General features: G+C 53.4%; 1 protein-coding gene across 2 annotated transcripts; it reads left to right on the forward strand.

The window, feature by feature from the left end:
• The first annotated feature begins 304 nt into the window (after positions 1 to 304).
• Positions 305 to 8,178, forward strand: DLK1 (delta like non-canonical Notch ligand 1). Of its 2 annotated transcripts, XM_061182903.1 has the most exons (6): positions 305 to 427; positions 1,643 to 1,706; positions 2,213 to 2,343; positions 5,298 to 5,439; positions 7,348 to 7,627; positions 7,853 to 8,178. In XM_061182903.1, the coding sequence occupies exons 1-6, from the start codon at positions 361 to 363 to the stop codon at positions 8,093 to 8,095; spliced, it is 927 nt and encodes a 308-aa protein (XP_061038886.1). In that variant the 5' UTR covers positions 305 to 360; the 3' UTR covers positions 8,096 to 8,178. The 2 variants fall into 2 exon arrangements, with proteins under 2 accessions (XP_061038886.1, XP_061038885.1); XM_061182902.1 differs by having other exon boundaries at positions 7,348 to 8,178.
• The last annotated feature ends 11,617 nt before the right edge of the window (positions 8,179 to 19,795 follow it).

A 19,795-nucleotide genomic window follows, 5' to 3' on the forward strand; every position in this document is an offset into this window, starting at 1 on the left:
CTAGCCAAGAGTGCCCCGCGTGCGCGAGCCGGTTTCCGGGACGCCGCAGTGGTGGGGGGCGGCCCCGCGAGGGGCGGGGGTCACCGGGACTGGCCGGCGCCGGCCCCGTGCGCGCGAAGGCGGGGGCGGGGGGCGGGGGCCGCGGGGGGGCGGCGGTACGAAAAGGGCGGCGCGCGCGGCGGCGGCGGCAGCTCGGCGGCGGCAGCGGAGAGCGCAGCGCGCAGCCCGGTGCAGCCCTGGCTTTCCCCTCGCCGCGCGCCCGCGCCCCCTTCCGCGTCCGCAACCAGAAGCCCAGCGCGGCGCCCGGAGCCGGACCCGCGCCCGCGCCGCTCCCGGGACCGCGACCCCGGCCGCCCCGCGATGACCGCGACCGCAGCCCTCCTGCCCGTCCTCTTGCTCCTGCTGGCCTTCGGCCGCAGTGCCCATGGTGAGCCCCCCGGCGGCCTGGCTCGCGCCCCCTCTGGGGAAGCCTGCGACGCCCCCCCGGCCGCCCGTGCCCCGCGCGCCCCGTCCCATGCGCCCCGACTCCCGCCCGTCCCGCCTAACCCTAAGCCCCGCGCCGCGCCTGCCTGGTCCTCCCCGCCACCCTCGCATGCCAAGCCCGGCCCTGGGGTCCCCAGGGGCGGAGGAACTGTGGGACCCCGGCCCCTTCCCGCCCCGCAGAAGTGGCGCTCGCAGGGTGTCGGTGTGCAGAGAGGAGGTATGGAGAAACGAGGTGATGCTGGAGAGCCCTCTGTGAAAATGCTCTGGGGTTCAACTTTGGGGGGTCCCTGCGTGTGCGTTCGGGAACAGGCCTGTGGGGGGGGTAACTTTGCCGTCGTCGCCTCAAATTCCCAGCTGGAAGCCCAGCCCGAGCCCCTCCTGCGTGGCGTTTGTCTAGGTGAGGGGCTGCGACACTCCTGTCTGTGGCGGCCATATGTCTCTGACAGCGAGAGAGTTGCCCCCTTCCCGCAGGGTCCCCCAGCCCACTGTACCAGTGGTGACGGGGCGGGGGGGGGGGGAGCCTGTCTGAAAAGCTGGCGAGAGTTACAATCACCGCACACAGTATGTGCCTATTAAAGTGTCAGAATCTCTAAATAGTGTCAGAATTACGGTCTTTTCCGCAAAACCCTTGTTCGTCTTTGTAATGTGAAGAGTCTGGTGTGGGGAAAATTGGGAGTTTGACCTGGGTGCCTGGCTTAACTGGGATCAACCTTTAAAAACTCCAGATGCCTTACCTGTGAGCCCTCCAGGTGAACCTGTCTGGGCTTCCCCAGAGCGGAATACCTCAAAATCTGGCCCCGCCCCCCCCTCGCCTTTAGCTCACTTTGCAAAAGTGAGGGTTTGGCCGAGTGCCAGAGGTCAAAATCTTTCCGTTCACTGTCTCCCCATTCCTGCCTTTAGGGTTTGGCGTCTGTCATTTCTTTGAGGGACACTGGGTGTCTGACCTGGTCCTAGGAGCTAGGCAGTGGGCTGTGGTCACTCCATAACCAGGGACATGCAGAGATTTTTCTCCTAAGTGGGTTGGGATGAAGTGCCTACTGTGTGCCCAGTGGGTAGGGCCACAGAGGGTCGGAGGCTGCCTCCTGGGAGGCCGTCGTGGCCTCTGCCACAGCCTGTAGGGACTCGTGGGGTGAATGGTGTAACCTTTCTTGTGCCTCAGGAGCTGAATGCTTCCCGGCCTGCCACCCCCAAAATGGATTCTGCGAGGACGACAATGTCTGCAGGTAATGGAGCGGCTCCCCAGAGGCAGCGTGTTGGAGGGCCAGGGCAGAATTCTGGGGAGTCATGGCGTCAGGCAGAAAAAATGGGGAGGGCTTGGCCCCTGGACTGCGGCAAACAGCTTCCTCGCCCCCGCAGGAAACCAGTGACGGGGGGTGAGGGAGAGAAGAGGACCGGGAGGCGGGGGATGCTGGGGGCGGTGGCGGGGACAGGACGGCTTTCTCAGAGGGGTGGGTGGCAGGAGAGCCTCTTGCAGGTGAGACCACTGCAGGCCACTGCGGCAAAACGCAGCTCTTCCTCTGGCTCTCAGGGACCCCTCTGCCTGCTCCCCAGCTGATCTCCTGTTTAAGCTTTTCCATTCAGGTGACTGGTATTGGTTTCCTGGGACCCACTGGCCTGGCACTGGGCAGAGACCCGCAAGGGCTCTTGGTTCCACAGAAAGCAACCGGAGCCCCTTCGCCATCCCTGCCCCCCCTCATACGTCCCCGCCTTTCTCCCCCAACCCCCGCAGGTGCCAGCCTGGCTGGCAGGGTCCCCTGTGTGACCAATGCGTGACCTTTCCCGGCTGTGTTAATGGACTCTGTGTGGAGCCCTGGCAGTGCATTTGCAAGGACGGCTGGGATGGACACCTCTGCGACCTAGGTTGGCACCTGCCCCGCCCACCCCGGCCCCCTGCCCCCAGCCACCTCCTCCCAGCCCTGTGGCTGTCGCCCCTCCCCCTCTTGCCTTAGCCCAACACACCCAGCGCTCTGTATGGTAATGATCTGTTTATACACTTCCTGCTGGTGCTGGGAGCCTCCTCACAGGTAGGGACTTAATTTTGCTCCCCTCTGCATTGCCAGCACCCAGCGCCAGGGAAGGCACTGGGGCAGGGGGGCTGCCAGTTGAATAAAGAGTCACAAACACGCCACACGAAGCTGAGAGGGTGGGGACCACAGACTCGAGAAATCTGTTCGGGGCACTGAAGCTCTGAGAGGGGAAAGGACTCAGGGGGTCGCAGAGCCAAGACTCCATGAAATTCACCCGCCAGGCTGTTCAGGATGCTGCAACAAGCAAGCAGACAGACGCGGGGAGGGGTGCTGGGTGCTGAGTGCTGGGGGCAGCGGGAGCTGAGTCAGGGCCACTGGGACAGGGCCGGGGGCTGTGCTGGAAGAGGTCAAGTGTAGGGGGAGGTGGGGGGTCGGGAAAGGATGAGAAGTAGCTAAAGTGCAGATTGGTGTTAATCTGTTGATTTTATTAATTTATGCAATCTTTGCCCTCCATTACCCTGAGCAATTGAGAGTTGGCTGTCACTGCATCTTCAGGCTGCTAAATGTTCATCCGAGCCCACTCTCATTTGGCAAAACCTGCCCTGAAGCCCAGGCAAGCTAAGGTCCTCGAGAAAACTCCCAGCAGTGTAGGCAGCTGCCGCGGGGTCTCTGTCCCTCGGTCCCGACAGCAACGTCAGTAAAGACGAGTGGTACCAGTAGGGAAACTGAGGCTTCGGGGAGCAAAGGGGTCTGCTCAGGACACCTAAGAAGTTGGGAGAACAGCCAGCTACAAAACCCCTCTCTCCGCCCCAGAAATGGGTTCATTCTCACCTGAGGCTGTTTCTAACACCCTTCCCTTAAGAAAAACCTAAGAGCATGTTGTTACCACCCCTGCCCTGCGTAGCCAAGGCAGTGGGCTTTCAAAATCCCCCATCACGTTGTCTCGGGTCTTTAAAGTCTCCCCCGCCAATATGATGCAGGCTTTTCCCCACAGCTGACTCACGCTCTGGCCCACAGAGCTTGGGCTCTGCACCCTTGAAGTACCTCTGAGCTGTTTTGGGGACCCAAGGGGTCCCAGAAAAGCCACCATTTGGGATCAGGGCTTTTAGCCTGGAGCCCACCCTTTCTGATATCTAATCCAGGATGCCCCCCATGGAGTTCTCCAGACAAAAGGTCCCTTCCCCACTGGGTCGACAAAAGCTTGGGACGGCTGGGTCCAGAGGAAACAGCCCTCGGGGTAGTCGCCGGCCCTCTCCCTTTTCACCCGTCTCTGAGGCTGTCCTCGCCACAGCTGCTGCCCCGGCAGGCAGAGACCCCCGGCAGGCAGAGACCCCCGGCAGCTTTCTCCTGGTGGCGGCTTAATCCACCCGACTTTGGGGTCGGAGGCCCAGGAGAGGAGAAGGTGGGCTGATCCCCGGCCCACGAGGCTTGACACCGTGGGAGAGGAGTAGGGTGGTCGCCACCTCTTCAGCTTAAATTTAAGATTCCCATTGACAGGAGAGCCCGGAGCAGGGAATTAGGAGCTTGCCACGGAGGCGCTGCGTGCTAACGCCTGGCGCCTTCCCGTAATGATAAATCCTCTTTATGTTCCCTTGCACCAAGCTGGGCTCCCAAGGAACGCCTCGTATGCTCTGGATAAGCCATCAGCTTGGCGTGCAGGCTTTTCCTTACTGATTGATTGCCATCTCTACTCCATGAGGGTGCGGGGCTCTTAAAAAGAGGGAATAAATCTGCACGTGTGTGGCCTCAGCCCCGGGGACCCGCACCCAGGCTGCCTTCACTCGCTGCGTCTCTGGTTGGCCCTGGCTTTCTGTTTGGCCAATGCGGCAGCTCGGGTGGTAGAAAACCAAAGCTGAAGGGGCTCTCAGAGATGGGCCAGGGAGAGCCCCCCCTTTTCTAAGTGGGGAAAGTGAGGCACAGAGTCGGGGCAGTGGGGGGTGGAGGGAGCTGAACTCGGCAGCCGGCTGGAGATGGGCACAGAAAGGGTCTCTCCCTGGCCAGGCCTGGGGGCTGGGGTCTCCACTGTCAGAGAGCCCCTGACCCAGGCCCCTTTGTTCAGCCCATCCCTGCCTTGCTGAGCCCCGAATAGAATAATGAAGTGTGCGTGACAGGAGGTGTAAAACGGTGGTGGAAATGCACCAGTGTTCATGGAAACCCATGCTGACAGGCGAGCACGCAATAGTTCTCATTTCGTTGCCTTCAAAAGATGCAGCCTTTTTATCGTGGACCCCCTTAGCTCAGAACCCCCTTAGTTCAGAGAGACCACCGAGAGGTGGAGGCGGTGCTGGGGCTAAATCAGGTCTCTTGATTCCCGACAGGGGGCTTTACATCTCATTTCCCCCCTGCTCCTCTCTGATGGAAGAGGATGAAGGGCAGCTGATGCTGCTAACAGTTGGGCTGCACTGGCCCCCCGAGCGGCAAGGACCCCCTTCAAACACAAGAAACTGGTCTGGGAGGCAGCCGTTAGGGAATCTCAGCTCGGCATGGTTTTTGGGGGAGGCAAGGGGTCTGCGGTGAAGGTCAATGTGGCTGGACTGAAGAGGTGACCTGGTGCCAGCAAAAGGGCACAGCTGGCCTGTTGACTATTAGTGAGTGGCCGTGACTTTGTCTCTGTGACCCTTGAGCTCCCTGAGCTGTTTACTTATATCAGGGTTCTGGGGGTCGCTACACCCTCTTTCTCAGGACCCCGCTGGGTGGCCCTTGGCAGTGGACACAAGCAGAGACATCACAGCAGCTCACACGGGGTCCCCCTCGACCAGACGGAGGGGTCTCTTCCTGCCCCCACCCAGGATGCTCTCCTTCCAGCGTCTGTGTCCCCCTCATCTCCCTGGTTGTCTCTCCCCACAGACGTTCGGGCTTGCACCTCGACCCCCTGTGCCAACAACGGAACCTGTGTGAACCTCGATAACGGCCAGTACGAGTGCTCCTGCGCCCCTGGATTCTCAGGAAAGGACTGTCAGAAAAAGGACGGGCCCTGCGTGATGAATGGGTAAGTATTCTCTCAGGGCTATGTGTGCTCTGATAAATGCCGCTTTAGATTCCTGTTTCACACCCCCTAAAGACCCTTTCAGCCTAACCCAGTCGGACCTGCGCCTGACAAAAGACCAAGTAAGTGCTCATCCTGCACCCCATGGGGGGCCGCCCTGGATCAGGGTATTTATGGGGGACTGTGTCATTTCCATAATTTTTTCAAACAATCCTGAAGGCGATTTCATATTCCCCTGACGTTCCCAAGTCCTGATGTGTGTGAATGAGAGTAGATTGGGACTGTGAACCAGAGCTCGAGCTGCATAATTTTCTAAAGGCAACATAACAAGAGATCAGAGCTCGGCAGCGCCCGAGGCTGTTTGTGAAACCCGCTCACCGTGTTTTAGGGGCGGGTTTGGAGGAGCTGGTGGGCTCTGCTTTTGGGTTTTCTGGGATGTCTTAGGAGGTGGGGAGAGGGGGCTGCAGCCAGCACGGGGCCGGGGGAGGTGGGGTGTTGGGCCCTCAGCTCCCCTCGTCGGGAGGGGGCTCTGGGGCTCTGGGCAGTGCGCGTAGCAGATGGAACGGCCCCTGGCCTCTCTGGTGCCTCTGAGCGGGCTTCCCAGCAGCTCAGCCATTTCCGGCCCTTATCTGCTCATTGCACGGAGCCAGTCCCACCCTCCGAGGGGGCTTAAACGGAGACCAGGAGAGATCTCGAGAGAGGCGAGAATTCAAAGTAGACTCCAGGCCTGGGCCAGTAGCTGCGGGTAGGGGCGCCCCCGTCCTGTGAGGAAACCAAAGCGTAAATGCATTCCAGTGGTGGGGCAGAGAGCCCCGGGCCGCAAGGGCCAGGAACCAGCATTCTTGCCGCATCTCAAGATCAGTATCCTGGGCGGGCTCAGAGGAGAGGGGTGACCACCGAACTCCATTTCTGCTTCCTGGTGGGAAGGGGAAATACAGAGCGAGACCTTTAAAATATTTTGCTTTTCTCTCTAACAGACTGGAGCCAGTCTGTCAAAATAGAGCCCAGGGTCCTTGAAATTCCTTCAGAGCCCCGGCTCCTATGCCGCCCTCATCCCTGAAGCAGCAATGCTGATTTCTTGCGCTCGGAGCCCCTTTCTTTCCTGGAGTTTTGGCATTTATCAGATGACAAAAGGGTCTGCTCGTTTAAAAGCACTTACATTAAATGCTCTGTGTGCTCTGCTTTGAGCAAACAGCTTCGGTCTGCAAGCTGCACTTGGGTGAATGGGCCACTATTAAACAGGCGGGCACAGACACCGCTCCAGCCGGTGCAGACAGAGCGCGTATTTCTTTCACTCTGAGAGTCCCCAAGGGTTTCCTGTACAATAGCCCGCAGGCTCACTCCGCTGAACATAAAAATAAAAATAATAATGAGGGGTTGGGGATGGTGGAGGTGGGAGACACTGAGGGATGCCCTGCTTTGCTCGGCCTCCGCGGCTTGGGGACGGAGCTGAGGGCAGGGGCTGGCTGCAGCCCTGGGGTGTCACTAACTTTGCCTCTCTCAGCCTCAGTTTCCCCACCTGTGCAGTGACTAACCGTCAGGCCTCTGGTCGGAGAGATGACCTAAGAGGTGGGAGAGGAGATGGGCATCCTGACTCGGGAGGTCAGGCGTGTTCCAGGCTGGCAGCATGATGGGGGTGAGGCGCACACCCCACTCGGGGGGGGCCTCCCGCCTTGGACGGCCCCGGAGCCCCTCGCAGGCGGGGGTCACGGTGCCCGGCGCTCCCCGGGGCCCCCCTGGCTGGCTCTCACTCCCTCACCTCGTGCGTTCTGAGCACCTGCCCTCTTGTCGGGCCCCAGGAGGTTTGCCACGTGGCACGAGGGGGAGCGGAGCGTCCGTCCCCATTCCCGGCACCACTGTCCTAGCGCAGTGCCCGAGGGCCCTTTACCGTGTCCCCCTGTTGTGTTGCAGTTCGCCCTGCCAGCACGGAGGCAGCTGCGTGGACGATGAGGGCCGGGCCTCCCATGCCTCCTGCCTGTGCCCCCCTGGCTTCTCAGGCAATTTCTGCGAGATCGTGACCAACAGCTGCACGCCCAACCCGTGCGAGAACCAGGGCATCTGCACCGACATCGGGGGCGACTTCCGCTGCCGCTGCCCCGCCGGCTTCATGGACAAGACCTGCAGCCGCCCGGTGTCCACCTGCGCCAACGAGCCGTGCCTCAACGGGGGCACCTGCCTGCAGCACTCCCAGGTGAGGTTCGGGTGTCTGTGCAAGCCCGAGTTCACGGGCCCCATCTGCGGCCGGAAGCGCGCGGCGGGCCCCCAGCAGGTCACCCGTCTGCCCAGCGGTTACGGGCTGACCTACCGCCTGACCCCCGGGGTGCACGAGCTGCCGGTGCCGCAGCCCGAGCACCGCATCCTGAAGGTGTCCATGAAGGAGCTCAACAAGAGCACCCCGCTCCTCTCCGCGGGTCAGGCCGTCTGCTTCACCATCCTGGGCGTGCTCACCAGTCTGGTGGTCCTGGGCACCATGGGCATCGTCTTCCTCAACAAGTGCGAGGCCTGGGTGTCCAACCTGCGTTACAACCACATGCTGCGCAAGAAGAAGGACCTGCTGCTTCACTACAACAGCGGGGACGACCTGGCCGTCAACATCATCTTCCCCGAGAAGATCGACATGACCACCTTCAGCAAGGAGGCTGGCGACGAGGAGATCTAAGCAGCGTTCCCACCGGCCCCTCTCTGTTCTCGGGGTCCCGCAGAGCTCACTATATGCGGTCTGTTCTCATCTTTGTGGTGGAGTTTGCTCTCCTTTGTGTCAAATCTGGTGAACGCTATGCTTCCCTCTATTACCTTTGTGTTGCAGTGTGACAAACGCAATGCCAGAATCCTCTTTCTCTCTTCTTAATGCATGATAAAAAAAAAATAATGATAATAATAATAAGAATTTCGTCTTTAAACGAGTAAGAGAAATAAGTATGTTATTCTAAACTCTAAACCTAAAATCAAAAAGACCAAAAAAAAACATGGCAACAGAACCAGGGCTCTGTGCCGACGTCCCTCTCCGAGGGGTCTCGGCCACAGGGTCCTCGTGAAACCGTTACGAGTGCTGCGCATGACCAGCCACTGTGAAAAGGGCTAAAATCTCTTTCGTTCGTTAATTCTCACACGCCACTTCCGACTCGCACTCACATCAACACCGCAAGCCCTTCAGTCTTTCCGATTGAGTTGAGATTCGGCAGAGTGCAGCGGCCGTGTGTCAGGCAGAGAGAGCCCCGGGTTGGCTGCTGGCGGGGGCCGGGACCTGATCCCAGCCCTGCCACTAACTCGCTTGTGTGATCCTTGGCGAGTCCCCTTCTCACCCCGGGCTGCCCTTTCAGCCCCTTTCCAGGCAGGGGCTTGAACCCAGTGACCACCAAGGCCCTCTCTTGCTCTCAAACTCTGAATTAGGAACGAGGGGGTGGTGAACCAAAACAGTCCCTGACCCTAAAAAATTAGGATCTGATGAAGACTAAGTCTCATCCTGGGATCCGAAGGTTTTGGCCTATCCTGGATGTACACTTGACGTATTGCAATGGATTTTAACTGCATTTCTCAAAGTGGGGAGCCTCCTGGCCCACTGCCCATCTGGAAACGATCGCCCCCTTTGAGTCACGATGTGCGGTCAGGGGCTGCCCCTTCGGCAGTGCCTCCGCCACCTGCCTATCTACCCACCTCCCCAGAGGCCCAACAACTGTATACCTGCCTCCGACCCTGTAGGTTAGAGATGTCCCCCGGGAATTTAAATGCACCTCGAACCACAAGTGCCCCTGGCGAATCTGAGACGCAGCACAGCCCTCACCAAGGTTTTCACAGGGTTTAGTGGAAATTGTCGCTTGTGGGGCATTTTCTAGTTCTGTGGCCACAGTGGTACCAGACCTGGCCTACACAGCACGGATTTCATTTGTGTTGCTGAATTAATAACCCTCAGATCCCCAAAGACCTAGCCAGCTTCTGAATGATAAATTTTGACTTTTTTTAAAAAACAGAGCATCTATCTTTTTTGCAAAAAATAGAAGGAAATGGGACAGAGCTCTGTTTAGCTTTCCAGCTCTTGGAGTTGGGCAGCTAAACAGCCCTTGGGTACCAGTCAGGAATATTTTGCTGCTTAAATTATTTGGATAGGAATCTATATTCTTAGCTTTATGGAGTATTATTACCTGCCGTGTTTACCTTGCTAAGCCATCATCACCTACGTCATCTCGGTCATTCAGATCACCCACACTCACCCACACGCGTCACCGCCATCACATGACCACCGACCTCATCTCCCTCAGCCACCGGTTTACCGTCCCAAGTCCCTTGTCATCCTGATTCAGAGCCCGACCCTCATCTCCCCCCAGGCTCCCGATGTCTCACCCAAGACATTGTCCCCATCACTCCAGGCCCTTTATCATCCCCAGCCCAAGCCCCCCTCCACCCTCGTCACCTTGTCCCTGATCCCCCCGTACCCCACAGTCCCGTCGCCCCCCCCAGGTGACTCCCTCCCGCCATCACCCCAAACCCCTATCTTTTTAGCTCCCCACCCTTCTCCACCCTCCTCCCCTCAGTTCACCCTCAATCCCCAAACCCTGTCACCCTCACTCGCCACCCTTGTCACCGCTGCCAGGCCCCCTCCCGATCCCCAGCTCCCTTTGCCACCCCCCTGCCCTCCCCTCCCTGGCGCCCACCCCCAGTCTCCGATAACCCTCACCCCAACCCCTTCCTCCTTCCCCCCTTCCAGGTCATTGGAGTCACCATCTCATCTCATCTCATCTTGAGTTCGTTTTAAGAAATAAAATTTTAAAAAGACAAAAAAAAAGAACTGTTGGCACGGTCGGGCGGGTGTCTGGCACCCCGCCCGGCCTCTCTCGCGTGAGACCCTGATCGAGTCTGCTGACGGTTCTGATATTCAGTTTCCCCCCCACGCCCAATTCTAACATGGGACGCAATGATCAAACTCTCTACTTCACGCTTTCGGTCTCCGTGCTGTAGAGAAGAGCCACGTCCCCTGACGACAAGGAAAAGACCCCCCGCTGTCTATCCTTGGCCAAGTCCTCATCGGTTCATCCGTTCGTCCGTCATCCATTTGATCAGGAAGCATTTCGAAGCACCTGCTGAGTGCAAGGCGGTGCGCAGGGAGCTGAGGACACGCGGGATGCGGGGCCACCTGGGAGCGGTGCGGACGCACAGGGGTCCCCAGGGAGCCTAGCACAGTGCAGGTAGATTAACGTGGGAGCGGAGAGTCCTGACCAGACGCCTCCCTTACAGCCTGACCATCTCACTTGCCCACGTGACAAATTCTCTCTTACCGGCACTTGATGAGGCCTCCCCACCCAAATTCCACGCGCCCACCGCACACATCCCGCGAGATCAGAACTGGGTCAGCAGCCTCGCCACGGTCTTCACGTCACGCAGAAATGGTCCATTCCATCCTCTGTGGGGTAACCAGATTCTGCTGAGAGTGTCGGGATCCTTGACTGCCCATCCACACCTCGGTGTGTTTGGAGTAGTGTGTAGTTTACGCCAATAACGGGGAAGCTTAAAGACAGCCGTCGGAGACATGATCACCAATTCGGTCCCCAAACTGAGAGAGGAGCGGGCGTTATGATCTTGTGACCAAAAAATTTCAAACATGTCGATGATGAGCTCTTTTTAGCTTTCCCGTCTCTGCAACCAGACATGCAAAAAAATTTTTGTTTATTGAAAAAATAAACAAAAACCAAGGGCTACCTCATGTGTTGCTTTGGTTTGTTGTACGCGCCGGGCTACACACACGTCCCTCCCTGCTGGTGGTCTTTGACCTGGGCGAGAAGGGTCAGGGGCCCACACTTTGGAGGGCCTTGCTCTGGCCCGGTCCAGTCCTTCCCATGCAGCAGAGGAGGCCACAGGCCTCCCAGACCACAGTCTGGGGCTGGGAGCACAGGCATTTCCTGCCCATTGGTCCCACCTCCAGGGCCTGCAGGGCCTCTTTCCTCTGTCTCCAATGGGTGGCTGTTAGTGGGTGGTGGGGATGGAGCTGGGGCGTGAGGGTGAGGGGGTTAGGGGTTCCACATGGGAGCACTTAAGGACCCTCGAAGCAGAGCCGAGGGCCAGCTCTCCCCAGGTACCAGATTCCAGACCAGACCTCCAGGGCGTCCGAGAATTCCATGCTCACCTCTGGCCTTCCAGGATTTAGGGAAAGTGGGATTGCCCAGGTGAGGGAGTAGAACAGATTTTGTTTGATACTAAATTAGGGGGACTTGGAATCTTTTCATCGTTGGCACAGCAGGTATATGGACCCTGTGTATACTCCTGACTTGGGCCCTGCTCATGACCGGAGGGACCTGCCTCTCTTCTGGCCACAAGCATGTCCACTCAGCTCAGTAAAACCACGCATGGAGTGTCCACCCGAGAAGGGTCAGCCAGAGTCCCCACCGAGGGCAAAGGAGCCTCAGTCAAGTCCTTTATCCTTGCTGGCCTGCCAGCCCTGGGGTGGGGTCTCCTTTCCACGTCCTCTCTGGGGCTGTCCTCTGCCAGGTCACTGCCACTGTCTACCCAGCTGCCCCTCCAGGCCCCAGGCCCCCTGAGAGTCCTCACCTCTCAGACCCACCTCTTCCCTTCATGCTGCTCCGGTCTCCTGTCTGGCCACCCCCCACTTAGCTGGGAAGGTGGGTAGTGGGTGTCTCATCAGTGCAGGAACACGCAGAGGGGTGGCCAGGGCGATACAACCTCAGGGATGGATGCTGTTCCAAAAACTATAAAAAAAAATAAGATGGCAAAGCTGAGGTTATCAACATGGAAACTTCTATGAAAAGAATTTTATATTAATGATCACAATGCCTCAATATGTCCAGCAGGAATAGCGCTGGGAGAAGACCCCAAAGTGGCCCAGCTCTGTTACCTGACTTGGGGTGCAGAACATTTGACCCTTTGATGGAACAGGGGAGGCCCAGGCTAGACACAGTCCCAGAGCAAAAAAAAAAAAAAAAAAAAAAAAAGATAAAGATATTTCGATTCTTTTTTCAAAGCTAGGAGAACCCCAATGCTAAAACCTGACAAAGTTAACCATCCTAAGTAGAGAAACAAAATCTTTAATACAATAACAAATCAAAACAGGCAAATGTTTTTTAAAAACTCATGATCAAGTAGAGCATTTGCTGGGAAAGCAAGTCTAATTTCGTTTTAATAAATGCACTCATAGACAGTGAGCCCCGGAGTGTCCAGAAGGGAGGCAACCATGACGGATAACTGGTGTGGCTGTTAGTCAAGCTGAGGGTCAGGCAGGTGACCCGGGAGGAGAAGCCAACCAGCCTGCGGGACCTGCCCCCTCCCACGGGGCAGCGGTGGCTGATGGGCTGGGTCAGCAGGGGTGAGGGGGGGCTGGGGTGCCCTGGGGGGAAGGGGCTGGGCTGCTGCAGTGTGTGGGGCGTGGGCTCAGCGCGGGGTGGTGCCGGCCATGAGGACCCAAGGATGGGGAAGGCTCAGTGGTGGGGCGGGAAGGGGTGAGGCTGGTGCATCAGGAGGGATTGTTGCCATGAGGGGCCCTTGCAGGGTACCCAGAGCTCGGGGAGCAGGCCAATGAAAATACCCAGTAGACTCCAAGCGGAGGAATAAACAGGAGCTGCGCACGGAGGGAGCCAATGGATGGGGGCTTCCCGAAGGAGAGGGAGGAAGTGGGCTCCGTGGGCCCAGTCCAGGCTCCCAGCACTGAGTGGCCTGGGTGGCTTCAGGTTCCACGACCCTCTGGCCCCTGGGTCTGGGGAATGTCCGCTAAGCCAACTACAGATGATAACACACTTGTGATCTCCGGCCCTGGGGCTTTCTTCTCTTTAGTGACTCTCTCCTACTGCTGAAGAAGAAAGCTTTGGACTGCATATCACTCACCCGAGAACCTCGTGGAGCTCAGAGGAGGAAGGAGGGGGAAGGCCAGCCCCAGGCCCCAGCGTGGGGGAGGAAATTCCCAGCTAATTCGGAACCACTGAGGGCTGTGCCCTGCTGAGAAGCATGCGCGGCTCCAGACTGCTGCACTGTGACCATGGCCGAGATGCAAGCTACGAGTGGATCAAATTTCAACCCAAAATATAGGCCAAAAGAAAAAAAATAAATAAACAGTTCAGTAGATGCCAGAGGGAATTTGATAAAATACATCTCTGATTTAAAAAGAAATTAAGCAAACCAGGAAAAAATGCGTATCTCCTCAATGTCATTAAGAACGTCTATCTTAATCAATGTTCGCTATCCTACTGATCAAGAAAACCCAAGGGCAGGTAAAGCTGTGTTTTGTGCAGCAGGAAGAGGCCCTGGCTTTCGGGTCAGAGGGGCCTGGCTTTACACTTGGCTCTGTCCCTCGGGCCACCTACTATCTATATGTCTACTTCCTCATCTGCAAAGGAGCAGTGTCTCAGTCAGCTCTGGCCACCAGAACAAAATACCATAAATACCATAGACCTGGTGCTTTAAACAACAGACATTTATCGTTTATTTCTCACGGTTCTGGGACTGGGAAGAGATCAGGGTGTCAGCATGATAGGGTTCTGGTGAAGGCTTGCAGATGGCCATGTTCTTGCTGTATCCTCACATGGGAGAGAAAGGGAGAGAGAGACAGAGACCGAGAGAGAGAGAGAGAGAGAGAGAAAGAGACAGAGAAAGAAGAGCAAGACCCAACTCTTTGGTGTCTTCTTAGGAGGCCACTAATCCCATCATGGGGACCCTCATGACCTAATTACCACCCAAAGGCCCCAACTCCACATACCATTATTCTGGGGGGTTAGAGCTTCAATATAGGAATTTGCAGAAGAAGGGGACATAATCCAGTCCATAGCAAGCAGGTAAGGAGAACAATTAGTGCCACTATTATTCTAGAACTTCTAGCCAATGTAATAAAACAAGAAAAAGTAAAACACAGAAAGGAGATTAAATGTTTATTAAAGATGACATCATTGTCTACCACAAAAACTCAGGAGAATGACCCAAAGATAACATGAGACATTAGCAAGATAGTACACACACTCTACAGCTATAAAAGCCTATATACCAATGACATCCTGTTAAAAACATATACTGGGGGAAATTCCTTGGTGGTCCAGTGGTTAGGACTCTGTGCTTTCACTGCTGAGGGCCCGGGTTTGATCCCTGGTCAGAGAACTAAGGTCCCACAAGCTGCACCATGCAGCCAAAAAAAAAAAAAAAAAAAGTATATATATATGTGTGTGTGTGTATGTGTATATATATATATATATTATATATATATATACACTGGGATGAGTAGTTAAGTCCAATATTATAAGCATACTAATTATCCCCAAGATTAATTTATATGTTTAATGCTATTTATTGGCATTAGATCATTAGACAATATGATTTTAAGGTTTATCTTTTAAAAAGTGAAGTGGTAAGAATAATTTAAAAAATAGTGAAGGGGCAAGATGCACCATCAGATATTAAAACCGAAAGCCATAAAAGTAAAAATAGTGTGTCTTGCATGAAGCAGACACATAATATTGGTTTTCTGAATAGGGGGATAAAGAAATGCACGCATGAGTGATAGCTTTGAAAGAATCTAATCTCCAGCCTCACCTCCTTATTTACAAATGTGGAAAGAGACCAAAAGAATAACTAGCCTGAAGTTTTTCAACTTTGCCCCTCAGGAGACATTCAGTAATGTCTGGAGACATTTTTCATTGTCAAAACTGGGTGGGCGCTGCTGTCACCTAATGGGTAAAGACCAGGGATGCTGCTAAACAGTCTACAAAGCCCAAGATAGCCTCCACAACAAGAATTATTCGGCCCCAAATATTAATGATGCCCAAGTTTAGAAACCCTGGCCTAAGATGGTAGGGCAGGAAAGGAAATTACACGAATTGCCCATGACTAAGTCTACGCAGTTAACATTGTGTGAAGTAACTTATTCCACACCCCCCAGCTTTGCTGAGATATAACTGACACATAACATTGTGTAAGTTTAAGGTGTACAACGTGATAAATTTGATACACGTATATATTGCAAAATGATGACCACAATAGGGTTAGTTAATACATCCTTCTCCTCACCTAATTACCATTTTTGGTTGTTGTTGTAGTGGGGACATTTAAGGTCTAGTCTTTTAGCAAATCGCAAATATACAATACAGTATTGTTAACTATAGTCACCATTTGTGCGTTAGATCCCCAGAACTTATTCATCTTATAACTGGAAGTTTGTCCCCTTTGGCCAATATCTCCTCGTCTCTCCCACCCACCCCAGCCCCTGGCAACCACCAACCAAATCTCTGTTTCTATGAGGTCAGGTTTTTTTAGGTTTCACATATACAAGTCATAGAGTATCTGTCTTTCTCTTATTTCACTTAGCCTAATGCCCTTCAGATTCATCTATGTTTTCACGAAAGGGAGGATTTACTTCTTTTTATGGCTGAATAATATTCCATTGTGTGTGTGTGTGTATGTGTGTGTATATGTATACATTTTCTTTATCCATTCATTCACTGATGGACTCAGGTTTTTTCCATGTGTTGGCTGCTGTACATAATCCTGCAATGAACCTAGGGGGGCAGATATCTCTTTCAGAGAGTGATTTCATTTCCTTCGGATAGATACCCAGACATGGGATTGCTGGATCATGTAGTAGTTCTATTTTTAATTTTTTGAGAAACCTCCAGGTGGTTTTCCATAGTGGCTGCACCAATTTACATTCCCACCCGCAGTGTACAAGTGTCCCCTTTTCTCCACATCCTCACCAGCACTTGTTATCTCTTGTCTTTTTGATAATGTGTGCTTAGTACAGCATCATCTTCTGTAATTCACTCAACAACCCAAGAGGTAGATAATATTATCTTTTAGTGCTACAGATAATGAAACTCAGGCTCAGAGAAGGCAAAACATGTGCCCAAGATCATCGGGCTAGAAAGTGGTTGAGCTAAACCCAGCATCAAGATCTCCAAATATTTATGCCAATTCTCTTTCTGCTACCTGATCCTTTCTTCTATTTTTTAAAATAATTTATTCCCAATTTTCTTAGGATTAGTAAATGTGCTTCGCTTGGAGTTTCTGGGAGACAGGCAATCTCAGTCTGTCATTCCTAAAGCTCATCAGGGAGAATCTTGAGTAGAATGAGCTTCCAGCCTTCGTCATTTCAGGGTGGAGCAACTCTGCTTACCTCCCGGTCCACCTCCTCTCCGACTATGAAATAACTCACTCTGCCTGTGACGCCTCCCCCTGACCCCCGGCCCCCCTACCTAGTGGCATCCCCAGATGTCACTCTGCCAAGTTGTGGATAAGAATGGAATCAGGACCGTTTGCTGTCATTATTAACATCAATCATAACAATACCTAACTATTCTTAAGGCTAAGCTACTGCACTCCTTTTATTGGAGCATAGTTGATTTATAATGTTGTGTTAGTTTCAGGTATACAGCAAAGTGATTCAGTTATATATATATAGATAGATAGATATCCATTCTTTTTCAGTTTCTTTTCCCATATAGGTTATTACAGAGTACTGAGGAGAGTTCCCTGTGCTATGATACAGTAGGTCCTTGTTAGTTATCTATTTTACATATAGTAGTGTGTATACGTTAATCCCAACCTCCTAATCTATCACCTCCCCCGCAACTTTCCCTTTGGTAACCGTAAGTTTGATTTTGAGATCTGTGAGTCTGTTTCTCTTTGGTAAATAAGTTCATTTGTAACATTTTTTAAAAATTAGATTCCACATATCAGCGATATCGTACGGTATGTGTCTTTCTCTGTCTGACTTACTTCACTTAGTATGATCAACTCTAGGTCCATCCATGTTGCTGCAAATGCCCTTCATTTGTATCTTAGACTTTTCAGGGATTCCTGGACACTGGCTCTGAATTAATACTAATTCCTGTGGACCCAAAGCACCACTGTGGTCCACCAGTCAGAGTAGGGGCTTTTGGAAGTCAAGTGATTAGTGAAGCTTTATTCAGGTCTGTCTCATAGTGGGCCTGGTGGGTCCCTGAACCCTCCCTGTGGTCATCTCCCCATCTGGAATTCATAATTGGAATAGACACGCTCAACAACAGTCAGAAGACCCACGTTGATTCTCTGATCCATGGAGTGGGGGCTATGACGGTAGGAAAGGCCAAGTGGAAGCCGCTAGAACTGCTTCTTTCTATGAAAATCATACACCAAAATTAATACTGTATTCTTGGAGGGATAGCTGAGATCAGTGCCACCATAAAAGATGTGAAAGATGTCGGGGTGGTGATTCCTACAATATTCTCATTCAACCCACCTGTTTGGTCTGAGAAGAAATAGATGGGATCTTGGAGAATGACAGTAAATTATTATAAACTAATCAGGTGGTGATTCCGATTTGCGGCTGCTTTTCTAGCTGTGGTTTCATTGCTGGAGCAAATCCACACATTGCCTGCTGACACCTGGGATGTAGCCGGTGCGCTACTGCACGCTTCTTTCTTTATACCTGTTAGTAAAACCACCAACCAGCTGGCAAGGCCAGCAATACATTACCACCGTCCTTCCTCGGGGCACGTCAGTTCTCCAGCCCTTTCATAATCTACTCCCCAGGGATTTTGTTTGTCTTTCCCTTCCCAGGACACCTTGCTGATTCATCACATTGATGCTATTCCACTGATTGGACCTGGTGAGCAGGACAAAATTCAGGTAAAATGCCTGCATGCCAGAGGGTGGGAAATAAATCCCACAAAAATTCAGGGGTCCTCCACCTTGGTGAAAATTCTAGATGTTCAGTGATTTGGGGGCATGTTGATATATTCTTTCCAAGGTGAAGGATAAGTTGCTTCATCTGCTGCCTCCTATCAATATGAAAGGAACACAACTTCTAGTGAAACTCTTTGGATTTTGGAGGCAACATATATCCATTCTGACCCCTTTATTGAAAGACCTGAAAATCTGCTCGTTTTGAGTGGGGCCCACAACAAGAGCCCGGGCTGCCATCCGAGCTGCTCTGCCTTTGGGGCCACAAGATCCAGCGGGTCCAGTGGTGCTGGAAGTGTTAGTGGCAGAGAAGATGCTGTTTGGAGCCTTTAGCAACCCCTCCTAAGTGAACCACAGTGCAGACCATTGGAATACTGGAGCCAATTCCTGCCATCCTCTGTGGGTAACTGCTCTCCATTTGAGAGTAGTTGAGAAACAATTTTTTATTTGCTGCTGGGCTTTCACAGAGATTGAACTCTTGACCATGGGCAACCAAGCTATCCATTGTGGACCAGGTGTATTCTGACCCTCTAAGCCTTATTCAGGCCCACACAGCAGCACTCCATCATCAAATAGAAGTGGTGTCTATAAGTTCAGTTTCAAGCAAGACCTTAAGGCAAAAGTGAGTCGTATGGGGAAGTGACCCAGATACCCACGGCCGCTATTCTTTGCTATATCACCTTCTCTCTGTCAATCTGTATTTATGGAGTTCCCATAAATGGGGAGTTCCCATAAACTTCCAGCTAAGTGAGGAAGAAAAATTTCCATCCTGGTTTATAGATGGCTCTGCATGATATAAAGGTACCATCCCAACCTGGACAGCTACAGAACTATAGCCCTACCCTGGGACAGCCCTGAAGGCCAGTGATGAGTGGAACTCCTACCAATGGGCAGAATTTCGATTTTTCATTTTGTCTAGAAGGAGAGACGGCCAGAGATACGGGTCTGTATTGATTGATGGACTATGGCTAATGGTTTGGCTGGGTGGTCAGAGAATTGGAAGAAATCAGTGGATAGACCCCTCCAAATCGGCACAGAGCATGAAGATATTTGTGCCTCATGGGAATGGTCACCAAGGTCTTCAAAGGCTGGCCTCCATAGAGGGAGCTTTCACTAACCAAGTAGCTGGGGTGGCCTGTTTTGTGGATATTGGACAGTTTTCTTTCTCAGCCACATTGTCCTTGTCCCAGAGGCTCAGGAACAAAGCAGCCATGTCGGAAGGGACGGAAGTTGTGCATGGTCTCAGCATCCTTTACTTCCACTCTCCGAGGCAAGTCATCTCTAGCCACTGCTGAGGGCTCAATTTGTCAACAGCAGAGATCAGCACTGAGTCCTGATACAGCATCATTCCCCAAGGGGTCATCTAGCTACCTGGGCACAGATTGATTACATTGGACCCCTTCCATCAGGGAAGGGGGGAGCACTTTCTTCTCACTGGAACAGATATTGACTCTGGATATGCATTTGCCTTTCCTGCCCTCAACGCTTCTGCCAAAACGAGCATCCATGGATCTACCGAATGCTTCCATCATTGACACAACAATGATTCTATTCAGCGGGTGTTGAGACCGCCATCTGGCCACTTGAATTCCCTATGGCACTGAATCAACAAGCAAATAAGTGCATTACTGTACTGGCTGGGGCGATTGATGCTGACTATCAGGGAGAAATTGGGTTGCCACTACACGCTGGGGGAAAGGAAGGGTATGTCTGGAATGCA

Source organism: Eubalaena glacialis, chromosome 2, assembly GCF_028564815.1.
Source record: "Eubalaena glacialis isolate mEubGla1 chromosome 2, mEubGla1.1.hap2.+ XY, whole genome shotgun sequence".
Lineage (NCBI taxonomy): Eukaryota > Metazoa > Chordata > Mammalia > Artiodactyla > Balaenidae > Eubalaena > Eubalaena glacialis.